Raw genomic sequence first — 12,516 nt, 5'->3', positions numbered from 1 at the left:
AATTAAAAAACGTGTTTCAGATAAAATTTTTTTAGTATTTGATGGGTTACTTGTTCCCATATTCTTAAATCTCAAAAAATACTTTTTACGTAAAAAAGTTACGGTCACCTTGTCTTTTTTAAATAGTACTATTTAGAGAAACGACAACGAAAAGGTGACCTTGACTTTTTTACCTAAAAAGCATTTTTTGAGATTTAACAATTTTGTTTGAGATATTTTTTAATTGCACTACCGGAAATGCCTAAAAACTGGTGACAAAACTTAACGCGTACACCTTGTATATATATGTATTTAATATTTTAATAAAATTTACCGTTTGAATCATAGTTTATAAAAGTTACAGAGAAAGGATTCTTCTCTTCTAGGGCCCGCTGCTTTTTTTATTTATGTTTATATTTGCTGAGTGAGAAGTTTGAAATTGGTCACTTTGTGTTCACTGTTATTGAAACTATAGACCGAATTTTAAATTTCGGGAAATTAATTTTATCGTTACTGTTACGCAAATTAATGTCATAGAAGGATTTTAAGCTTGGAGTTTCAAAAACTCGACAGCAAATATAATTGGATTACCACTTTGTCAAATTTAATATAACATCACTGATGATCATTTAACTGCACTTAGTCGAATTAACTTTTTTTAAACAATTCATTTGGCAAAAAGTACACCGATATAAATCGATCAATTCACTAAACTGCTAGTATAAGGCAAACGAGAATGCTAACTGAGATATTCTATCGTGACATGGGATAAAAAATTTTTTATCCGTTCATCGACGAACACTAATACATGTTACAACCTATCAGGAATCGAAAAGATAAGCACTTTACGTACTTATCGAACAGGGTTTGTCGTAACCGGGAACACTTTTTTCGCGATATTCATAGATAATAAAAAAATCAGAACTGACTCGTTCTTTAAACAGTATTGATTCGTAACATCTAATATTTAAGGAAAAACATTAATAGTTCATGTACAATAAGTTCTTAAATAAAGTACAAAAAAAGAAAATTCTTCAATTATACCTATTGTATTGATTGAAAGAAATTTTTTTTGTATGCTTAAAACAACGGATGTTTGAAGACACTTTAGAAATACACCAGAGATAAATTGTGATAAATATATATGATATCTTGCTTTTGATCTACGTACTGTGCAGAAATAGCATTTTCAAACATGAATGTTAAAGTACCAAATAACAAATTCTTTAAACGGTAAACATCGATGCTTAAAATTATTCGTTTTTGTTATAATTACGATTTTTTACAAATTGTTGAAGTTCGTTCGACACGATATGTATTTCGTATGTATGCACGAATACACTAACTCTATTATGTTAATATACATATGTATAGGAGCGCCGATTTTTGACCTTACCTGATAGGTCCAGGTTTCGAACTATCACTTAGGTCTTTTTTTTAAATAGACAGAAAGCACATATTAATAGATTCGTTAAACGTGTAAAAATTGAATGTGACTAACGGGCGCTGTGCATCGGCGCCCGCTTTTACACTGTTAAAATTACTGATAGTGAGCTACATAGGCACATTCAGCACTCGTGACAGAACGTCGAGTGCGGGACCAAATGAGTTATTACCTTGGATTAAAGCAAACTTTTATCAGATACCTGGATTTGCGACACAACAATTTTATTCCCATTAATTTTTTTATATGATACTTTATATTTTTCTCAAGAATTATGTTAACACGTGATTAATATACAACTTTATCTATCCACTCACCACCTAAGTGGTAACCACACCCAACATCCCTTTTCGTTTAGCCACCTCGTCATACGAAGATGGTTGCTATTCCTAGCTGTTGCGAAATGTTTATAGATACAATAGATAAGCGGTCTCCAGACACTGTCGCATACATAGCTGCAATCGTTTACGTATGTACGTATGTAGATATAAGTCGAATTCGTTGTCAGTATAGTGTTAGCAAAAGTATTTTGCAAATATTTTGAAAGAGGAAAGTTGTTGCAAATCTTGTCCTTTATAACGCATCCAAAACTCATTGAAATTGATGAGACAAATTGATTTTTTATTTCTTTTTGTAATCTCGAACTAATCATATAAGTTCAAAAATTTTCAACAATTGTAATTTTGTTTGTAAATATAATTTTTATTCTTGTTTAGTATTACTCGATGTACATACACCACGGGGAAATTGCATGGTCGGACTTTACACATCATGGTAGCTGTAAGAAGAGCCAATTTAGTCTGAATGTACATACATATGTGTTATAGCATTTCTAAGGATCGTAGGCTTCAAATTCTCGGTCGCATTGTTGTATGTACATCGGGTAATGCTAATGCCAGTGGTATGTCAATATTGAAACCAGATTCAACCAAATAAAAAATGGGAGATCTGATGAAGAACAATTTTGCTTTCTTTTATAGTGGTAAAGTGGTCTTTTCAATTTTACTACTAATTTAGACTTTTCCTTTCCTATTTGTGAATATAGCTTAAGTTATAAATTATTCTACAATTTAATTAAATATTCTTATGATGTGATGCCGTATTATCTATAGTATTCTTATATTATTTTAATAATATGTTCTGTGACTCGCCATTTGTAAATTTCTTAGTTCTCCCTCCCCCTTTCGTCAGAACTGTTGTTCACTGAATGATATACGATATCTAGTGAGAATCACTGTTCTAGAACAATACAGTAGAATCTCAATTATTGCATGGGAGGCTTGTTGATAGTTAAATATCGACAAATGGAAGGGTTTGCCGCTAAGCAATAAATAAGATTGGAGACGTTACTCACGGGGCACAAGTAGTTTGAATACGGTGTGTGAGACAACTTCTAATTGGATTAATTACTTACATTATTGCAGAAATTTTCAGCCCTGATTTCCTGTAATAATCAAGAATCCACTTTACAGTGTTTCTCTATTTACGGGCAGAAAGTGACGCTTAAATCGTAATTCGAATTGAATTTGCCGCGAAGAGAAACTTACTTATGGATTTTCCCGCCTGAGGGCGGTCGCGCTCGATAGTTATGCATTTAGTGAACTCGCGCATAGCATTCGGTGCGGTCGGTCGAGCCGTTAGTCAGTCGGTTAGCTGCTTAGTATGGTAAGTTCGGTACATGTAACATTTTGACGCGTTGCGTAATCGTTTAAAAGTGTAAGCAAGACGGAGGAAAATCGCGGTGCGTACGTTTTCAGTCGTGTCTCGCGCTCCCGTCGAAGTGATCGTATTGCCTGCCGCGGATCAAGAGATATGCCGAAGAGTGGAGTCGAACATTGTTAACATCACAAAGGATGCCACTGGATTTTCCTCTGGCAAATCGGTAACGAACGATCAGCAGCAACAGCCTGTCACAGAGAAAATGACGCTGATTAAGACCAACAGCGGTCCGCCGGGGACCACCACTATGCCTGTGCTGAGTTACGTGAAATATGAGCATTTTGTGGCCGGCATATCCGGCGGCGTGACGGCTACGTTGATACTGCACCCGTTAGACCTGATCAAGACTAGATTCGCAGGTAAGCACTTTGTCGAGCTCGTCGCTGACGACATAATGGTTTGACGAAAATGGCGGATATATGTTCGATCTCCCTGATATGCACGTGGTGTACGGACCACGATTCATACTTACGCGCTCGTTGCTCGGCACGGAAAACTCTGACAATAAGTCTGCTTGCTTCTGTTCATCTGTGTGACTCACTGCTTTGATTTTTTTCTCTGCTTGGGACTTGATCAATAATCTAGTAAAATTTTACGAGAATAGATATACGAAACTACAGTGCCGGATAGTACCGATGAAATGCTTCTCCCCTCCCTTCGAATAGTATATGTATACAAAATCGATTACTGGTATGCCGAAATATTTATTTTTTGTTCTTGTTTAGTTCTTTGCAATCGATGGCGAATATAAGGAGGAGATAGGGCTACAGGGGTTTGAGCTTTAATTAAATTTCTACTATCTGAATTTTATTCTGTCCAAGCAATTTCATTATGTGTTGATAAATGTTGAATAATCGTCAAAACTGTAATATTTCCGTTTCTATTTATAATTTCTAGGGAGGGAATTCTCGAATTATTTTTAAACTTATTTGTAAGACCCCCCAACCCCCTTGAGGTCCTTTATATCTTTGTCATACCAAAGGCATATCGATCAAAATTTTCACTATTACAGAAGAACAAGATAAAAATGTACGAATTCGAGGAAATACTAAATTAATCGATAACATACGTTTAGTCTACGAATTATCAACAGGATAAATCTCTGATAATTACGATTAATATATTTGGAACAGTTATCTGTAACATTTACCCGGAAAAATTCGCAGGGCGAATATGTGTGTGAAATCTATGACGAGAAATTTTGTATAATCTACAGAATGATCTAGTTATTTATACTAGATGAACGCGAATATTTTCACGCGATACTAAACAGAGAAACATTGCGATAGTTACATTCTTAATAGTAGCAGTTTTTGAAATGAAAATTTTTGGCAACAGTTTTTGTTTCCATTTGAGTTTTTTACTCTTATGAAATATTGCTTTCAAGACTTATCAAGAAGTTGGGCGATGGATTGACTATAAGTGATTGTTTAATTGTACTTGAATTAAAAGTGTTACGTGTTATTAACTGTTACTGTGCGAACGACAAGCAAATATACTTTATCTCAGTGTTATATTTAAGAACAATGAGAGCTTGTTGAAGTTTACAATCGTAGTTATTATGTAGAATGTTAGGGTAGGAATGTGTGACGTTTTGGGTTAACGATCGTATGAGTTTGAAAGACAAGGTCAGCCCGAAGAAACACGTGGCGTTTATCAAGAAAGATCGAGAAGTATTTTTGACCGGCACAGAATGCTCGCTAGTCATTGACTGTTCACGTGTGAGACGTTTTTAAATTTATTGGCGTTCATAAATTTTACACGAAAATATAAAGATTAAACACGATTTAAAATTATTTCGACGAGTCCTATTAATTATGTTCGCGACGCAGCACGTGTCTTTCAGTAATTTTATATTGTTAAACTTATAATCAGAGCTCAAAGTATGCACCTTATCGTGACAGTAATTACTTCATTGATGACATTTAATTAATAACCTTATCTAGTTGTTTTGTTTAAAGTCAAAATTTTATAAAAATAATTAGCACTAAAATGGAAAAATTTCGTTATGGACGTTTCTGGAATTATAATAAGCCAGCGCTCAAACTTACAATTATACATTAGTTTTCGATTCAGAAAGTGTGAAAGATAAAGACATGAAATTGAAGCGATCAATACGTAATTGATCGTTGCGATTTCAACGCGTGGAAAAAGTAAATTAGATACAGAGTTGGCCCGCCATGTTTTCTGATGAAATGGAAAGTAAAGGTCGACTTTCGTTCACATTTAAGAATGGAAAGTAGATATTCCAGTTTGATTGAACAAAAATAATTAGAAATTGAAATTTGTATTGTATTATGAATACCGTGAATTATAAATAATGGTATTTGATATCAACAATATAACAAGTGATATTCGAAGTTTTCTATTGTTTTTTACTCTTATTTTTAAATTTAACGAACAGATACTTTGAACGATCATCGCGGGATACGTATACATCACATTTCGTATTTTATTCGTTTCAAAGAAATATATTCCTATCCAGTGACGTCAATTGTCTGATGAGTTACGATACAAGAGTATAATGTTTGCATGGAAAAACGTTGATGTAATATTTTCGTGAATAACAGGATTCTTGTAATATTATTTAATTATTTTCGTTGTTTAATCGAATGCATATTTACTTTTAACAGATTGTTTGAAATAAAAAGTAAGTAATATTAATCAAACAGAAATTGCGAGTCTGATTTATTATAAAGTATCTAAAGACTTGAGTATATAATGAAGCTATGAACCAATACTACCGACTTTATAACGAGTTTATCTGTCGTAGCTTTTAATCTTCTGTTATTACTTGAAATGCTGATGACTGTGTACTATGTCACGAAGGAGGGCTCGTCGTCGACGTATTTTCGTCGTAAAATTCGTTGGCTGTACACCAAACAGCAAGAAATTCAGCGGATTGCGTCAGAAGCACGTGAGGCTGAACGATGAAATTTTAACGCGTTCTTCCGTGATTAAAATTATTCGTCGCAGAAAAATGTATGGTAAAATTTACGATCCGATGTACTACGAGTCTCATTGTAATAATGGAATAATGATGTTAAAAATATTCTATGTTGTATAAGAAAATGTATATATTAGTTTTGCCATAATCTCATCTTCATGAATAAATTACAATTGTTACCCAGAGTTTTTTTTTGTAGCATACACTATATGTATATCGTGTTGGAAAATTTTTGCTTTTAGCATGTATATGTAATATAGAGATAACTTATCGCGTTTAATAAATATCAGTGACTTCTGAGAAAGTTATGTCTGTATTGTTTCTTTGTTGTCCTTAGTAAATAAGTAACCGATTTGATATGCCGATGTTTGTTAAAATTTTCAATGGAAACTGAGAAAGCATTAATTTCAAATGAAATGCGCTTGTCGCGCAATAAAGGGTCACGTCGCTGACGATTGCAAAAAGAGCAACCGATAAACCGCGACACGCGATCGGAGGAAACAGAATAATTAGATTTCGCTTATCCGTATGGCTCCATTTTAATATCATCGTGTGTCAAATTAGGAAAAAAACGAACAACTAAAAAATGAATTGAAAGCTTGTTTTTAATAAAATCAGCTATGTTCATTGTTTGTTTTTTTCTTATTACAGTTAACGATGGGCATACGCATTCTGGTCCACAATATAAAGGTCTCAGAAGTGCGGTCATGCAAATTATTAGGACTGAAGGTGTGCAAGGACTTTACAAAGGTGTAATACCGAATGTGTTAGGATCCGGTGGTGCATGGGGTTGCTACTTCTTTTTGTAAGAATCTCCATTGATCATAATTATTACAAGGGGATTAATCTCGAAATGAACACTTTGGATGCCTATGAATTATTATTGTTTAGCTACAACACTATTAAAGGTTGGATCCAAGGGGGAAACAGTCGGAAACCTTTGGGACCTTCCTGGCATATGTTTGCTGCAGCAGATGCTGGCATTCTTACTTTACTTATGACCAATCCACTTTGGGTAGTGAAAACGCGGTTGTGTTTGCAATATAAGGATGATAAGCATGTTCCAGAAAGGTTTCGATATAAAGGCACAGTAGATGCGATTAGAAAAATTTATAGAACAGAAGGGATCCATGGTTTGTACCGGGTAAGTAAACTCAATATTTGTGCAATTGAACATTAACGATTTAGTAATTAATATTACATTATAAACTTCATTGAAATTTTTCAGGGTTTTATTCCTGGAATGTTTGGTGTTTCACACGGTGCCATTCAATTTATGGTGTACGAAGAGCTGAAAAATTGGTACAATGGTTACTTAAATTCTCCAATTGACAATAAGTTGGTAAGTTCAATACTAATCAAACAAAAGAATTCGAAAACAGATTGACCTACAAGCAATGTCTTTATTTGCAGAATATATGTGAATACATAGTCTTCGCGGCAATCTCAAAATTAATTGCTGCCGCTACGACTTATCCTTATCAAGTTGTAAGAGCTCGACTTCAAGATCATCATCATAACTACGCGGGCAGCAGAGAATGTGTACGAACGATATGGAGGTCAGAAGGCATAAAGGGTTTTTATAAAGGCTTAACACCATACTTAGTACATGTTACACCAAATATTTGTTTAATTATCGTAATTTATGAAACATTTTTTAATGTTTCTTATTAAAACTCTCATTGACTTCTTAGATTATATTAATTTAATTTTTTATTGTAGAAATGAAAAAAAAAACATATTAGTCTCATTTAAATATTCTGTAATTTATCGAAATCGAGTTATGCTTTGATATTGGATTTGCCCAGTTCTAAACAGTCCACTAACTTGATAGAAGCAATCAACAGATTGATTTTATTTAAGCGTAATTTATATTCCAAATATTGGAGGTTTTTCGTTAGTTGAGAGTACTCTTGAAACAGTATTATTAGAAAAAGCTGCTACTCTATCGTACATGTACTTTCGTACAAGACAAAACATGTGTAGTTTTGAAGTATATATTTCTGTTACGTCGATCCTTGCTTCAGATTGGTATGAGTCAATTACAAAACTTAGGTTGTTGCTTAACGGTAAATATCTCTCTCATAAAACATGTGTAATGTGATACTTCGTGGTTACGAAAGATACAGCTATTCATTTAATGTGAACAATATTTCTGACGAGTTGTTTGCAAAAATAACTCATTGTATATGCGAGAGGATACTATTGAGAATTGTTTACTGTTATTAGTAATACAATTTTATTAAAGTTATTAAGCTGCAAATGTTGCGGGATTAGTAAGATAGGTATGTAATTTAATATTCTGATTTAAATTTATTTTTGAAAGATATAGACAGTGTACTATTTTCTTTACTAGGAAAAGTTGAAGACAGTCTTTAATATATACCTATTATTTTATGGACATTGTCTGTATTAGACGATTCTTTCATATTAACGATCGAATATTTTACTTTGTAATTAAAAACAATTATATATCTACATATATGTACTGAGCAAATGCTATTTCAAATATTTTCGGATTATACGATGTGATTTTTGAGATAGTAGTAATTTATATGAATCATTTCAGCATATGTTTTAATTTATTCAAGAACTTATGCGTACAAACTAATTTTATTTGCCCTTGTAAAGTGCGAAAAGAACACTTATGTATTGTAAAGAAAACTAATTTAATTATTTTTCATATTATAATAATTCTTATTCAGGTTTACACTCATAATATATGTGAAGTGTATTCAAATTATTAAATTGCATCTAATAGTTCCGATTAATATAACTTAATAATCTTCGTCTCTTGATTAAGAGCAATGTTTATTTTGGAATTCCTGTTTCAGTGTAAAGATTTCACTAGTAAAAAAAATGCAATTTATTGCATGTGATGGAAGTTGGAGTGTGTAATAATAAACAGTCATATAGTTGCATAAGCAACAGGCTACATGTGTACTTATAGTATCTGCATATTGCCTTTGTAATGCGACCATGTGTACACTAATAGATGAAAATTTTTCGGGATTCCCGCGTGATGTGCAAGTCACCATGCCCATCCTAAATCTCATTGCAAAAGAATAACGAGACAAGTGTATGCGTAGGAATGTAATGATTATCTACAATTTTATTGTTATTCGTGCAATCATATGTCTTGTATGCAATGAATAAGTAAATCCCATTTCGAACCACCTATGTTAGATGAATGTTGTAGAGTCTGGTACTCGGAGCAACCGAAGTGTAGCAATAAAATTCAATGTCACTGTAACATTTAATAAGTAGGTTGAATTTATTTATACGGAGTTTTTGAAAGAACTATGAACGACTTAATAATAAACATAGCAACGCTTTGATAATTGTTTAATGTCCGAGTGTCTGTTGATTTATTCGGACGCTTTTTTTTCATCGGAGCAACTCGATCCTCGGAATTTGCGTTTCACAATAGCCGGCAAGAATTACAGAAATCGACCGAAGAAATATATTTGCACGAACAAAAGCAGTGAATCTTGGACTCGCGTCACTGAATTCCCATTGTTTCAGATATCTTTCTTCGAAATCCGGCGATCACTTTTGACATAGTTTTGCATCACATAACGCGTTCTTTCTTGAATATTTTTACATATAAATTAAGCGCCATGGCGGGACCACAGGCATTAGCGCGACAAGATATGTAAGAAATGCAATGTGTTTGTGCGTGTGTGTGTATGGACGTGTATGATGTGAAGATAATTGCGACGAAACGGATCATTTGCTGCGAAATCACCAGCAGTACGATTTTTGGACGCAATACACATACGATTATACGTTTTATTTGTACCCACGTATCATCAGAGTGATGCAGAACCGTATAAATGAGAAATAAACTATTCACAGAATTGGAAATCTATGAATTTTTTTACTGCTTTATTCGTTTTTTTTAGTCGCACAAACTATTTATGATGTACGATATAACTGGTATATACGATGCAATTACTTTCATTTAATAGAAAACTTGCTTCGTTAAAAAACGACAAGAATCGTACGCCGGTTCGAATTTTGGTGCGAATGATACAAAATATATTGTAGGTTCTACACAATCCGATTGCCAGAAAAAGGAAGCAAATAACAAAAACGTATTACTGGTGGTTAATTGCAGATATGAAGGGTGGCTTGGCTTTTACAAGGGGTTGAGTGCAAACCTGACCAGGGTGGTCCCGGCAACTGTGATCACGTTTGTGGTATACGAAAACGTGTCTCGGTATCTTCTGCAACTCAGAAATAGACGGAACATCGAGGAAGACAAGATGCCACTTCCCATTCTGGTTAAAAAAATCGAGACTTGAAGTACCCGTTGGAAATTCGTGCTGGGAAACACGACACCTAATTCAGATTTAATACGGTACTACCTTGAAAAAAAAAAGATTGAAGGCACAATATACCTGGACCAGTTGACAGAATATTACGATTTGCGAAATAAACATGTCCGCTAACGATGGACGAAAATTCCAGTTGAATCGCAACGACACAAAGCAGGATGCATTTCAATTCCGAGCGAAGGATCATATTTGTTAAATTGTTCCATAAATCGTTTGCAAGCAGGGATTGGAAAATATGTTTTAAAAAGTATTTGAATGACGAATACCTTACTAATTTGTATTCTATTTGTAGTAGAATACAAATACAGGGTGTCTCGGGAATTGAGAGGGATTTATCTTTTAGAGGCATCGACAACTCTTCGAAAACTCTCAGTATATTGAAACAACTCTTTAATAACTTTTTAATATTGTTTTTCTTGAAACAATATTATTGCATTCAGTCCTGAATCTTCTACTTGGACTCTTTTAGTAAGGCATGTTAATAAATCAAACTTATTAGTTCATACATTCAAAATTATTAGTATGTGATTAGTTTGAACAGATTCTTTAAACTAATTCAAACATCTTTTTCGTGTAAATTTGAGGTTTCACTCTTTGGTAGAGCCTGATCGAATGTTTGAAAGTAATTGCATGTTAAATTCATTCGTTATCTTTGCAGTTAGAAAATACTTCTATTCGATTTCATCGCCGAATGCAGTGTATAAGTATCCTGTTAATCCATGGTCAGTGTGTGGTGTGACTGTGAGCAGTATATTTTGTTTTTTTACGTAGTGAAACGGTCGTAGTGAGATATTGTGTATAAGACGATTCGATGAATGTTCATGTGTGGCTATTAATCCACACATAACTCTGATTCTTGTAACAGAATTCATGGTTGTGATGTTATATATCTGGGCGTACATCAGAGACTTGGTACTCTGTCATCTTACACATAGAAAATTATTTTTAGTTAGATGAGCATATTACGAATAGGAACAAAGGTACTGGAGTTCTATCCTACTATACTTTTCTTTGCTGAGACATCATTCAAAGTGAACAGTCAGTAAATATTGAATATATTAGCATTTTATATTCAATGGCTGAGTAAGTACAGAATATATTTTTCGATTTCAGTATTTAGTACAACGTCAGGCACGTGTAAATGGTATTAATGTGATGCTTAGTCCTCAAATTTGATATAAATAGATAATTTTATAATAATATGAATTTTTGAGGAGCATTGCACTAATACCATATACATATCAATCGATGCAATGATGTATTTGTCAGTGTCACTGAATTTTCTTTACTAGATATCAAGTACAGAATAGTATATTTGGCAAATACAAATTACAAGAGTCATATTCGACAGCATGAATGAATACAAAATACAAAATGTAGATACTTGATTACCGTAGAATACAATACGTCAGGTTGTTCGTCAATCGTTCTAAGTAGAAATTATTCGATTCTGCCTATTCCTGTTTGCAAATTCATTTCCGCCTTTGTGAGAGTTAGATTAAATTTTCGTAATAACCGTGTCCGCTGGTTCTGTTACGTTGTACATCGTATTGTCCATGTATTGCCAATGTGAAATCAATTATGAATACATTGATCGAACTCTTACTAGCAATCAAAAAATTCATTTATTCTGCGAAGATTGCCGTTATGAGTCTGTATGCGTAATAGTAGCGTCACGAACAAACTATTTATATTGTTACATGTATGAGCACCGATTAAGTTAAACAATTTTACAGATTCTGAGGAATTAATTATTCTTTCCGACATTTTTCATCTTCTCCTTTGAGTTACAGTTGTATTTTCTGCATTTTTCATTAAAAATTTTGTATAATATTTTTTATCGTATCTGAATAATGTATTTTAAGTGCATTTAAAATTGTATTGTCTCTTTTCCATGGTATTTGCAATGCCTTGAAACGCGTTCGACAATGTACGCGAAAAGTTGCTGTAAATTTATTATAAACTCGATCATAGTTAAAACGTCGAACCAAGCTACGTCGTTCCCAAATTGCATGCATTAATATGCTTCAAGTTTACAATGGATTTGTGTAATCAAAAAGGTGTTTGAATTGGCGTTTATCGCACTC

General features: G+C 33.4%; 1 protein-coding gene across 3 annotated transcripts; it reads left to right on the top strand.

The window, feature by feature from the left end:
* Window positions 1-3,029: 3,029 nt before the first annotated feature.
* Window positions 3,030-12,167, top strand: LOC143341654 (solute carrier family 25 member 32). Of its 3 annotated transcripts, none has more exons than XR_013079661.1 (7): window positions 3,030-3,501; window positions 6,741-6,894; window positions 6,981-7,233; window positions 7,318-7,431; window positions 7,503-7,648; window positions 10,210-11,170; window positions 11,201-12,167. XR_013079661.1 is itself a non-coding variant. In XM_076764637.1 (7 exons), exons 2-7 carry the CDS (start codon window positions 3,345-3,347, stop codon window positions 10,394-10,396), a joined length of 1,011 nt encoding a protein of 336 aa, XP_076620752.1. In that variant the 5' UTR covers window positions 3,033-3,088; window positions 3,181-3,344; the 3' UTR covers window positions 10,397-12,167. The 3 variants fall into 3 exon arrangements, 2 of the variants coding, with proteins under 2 accessions (XP_076620750.1, XP_076620752.1); XM_076764637.1 differs by having other exon boundaries at window positions 3,033-3,088; window positions 3,181-3,501; window positions 10,210-12,167; XM_076764635.1 differs by having other exon boundaries at window positions 10,210-12,167.
* The last annotated feature ends 349 nt before the right edge of the window (window positions 12,168-12,516 follow it).

The sequence above is a fragment of the Colletes latitarsis genome, chromosome 5 (assembly GCF_051014445.1).
Source record: "Colletes latitarsis isolate SP2378_abdomen chromosome 5, iyColLati1, whole genome shotgun sequence".
Lineage (NCBI taxonomy): Eukaryota > Metazoa > Arthropoda > Insecta > Hymenoptera > Colletidae > Colletes > Colletes latitarsis.
The sequence above is the reverse complement of the archived record's forward strand: the minus strand, read 5'-3'. Positions and strand labels throughout refer to the sequence as shown.

Bases quoted from the DNA above. Each gene is read 5' to 3' on its own strand.
- LOC143341654 (XM_076764635.1), top strand. From the start codon at position 3,345: ATGACGCTGATTAAGACCAACAGCGGTCCGCCGGGGACCACCACTATG. The intron at 7,234-7,317 runs GTAAGTAAACTC...GAAATTTTTCAG, and splicing joins GGATCCATGGTTTGTACCGG to GGTTTTATTCCTGGAATGTT. The intron at 7,649-10,209 runs GTCAGAAGGCAT...GGTTAATTGCAG, and splicing joins TGTGTACGAACGATATGGAG to ATATGAAGGGTGGCTTGGCT.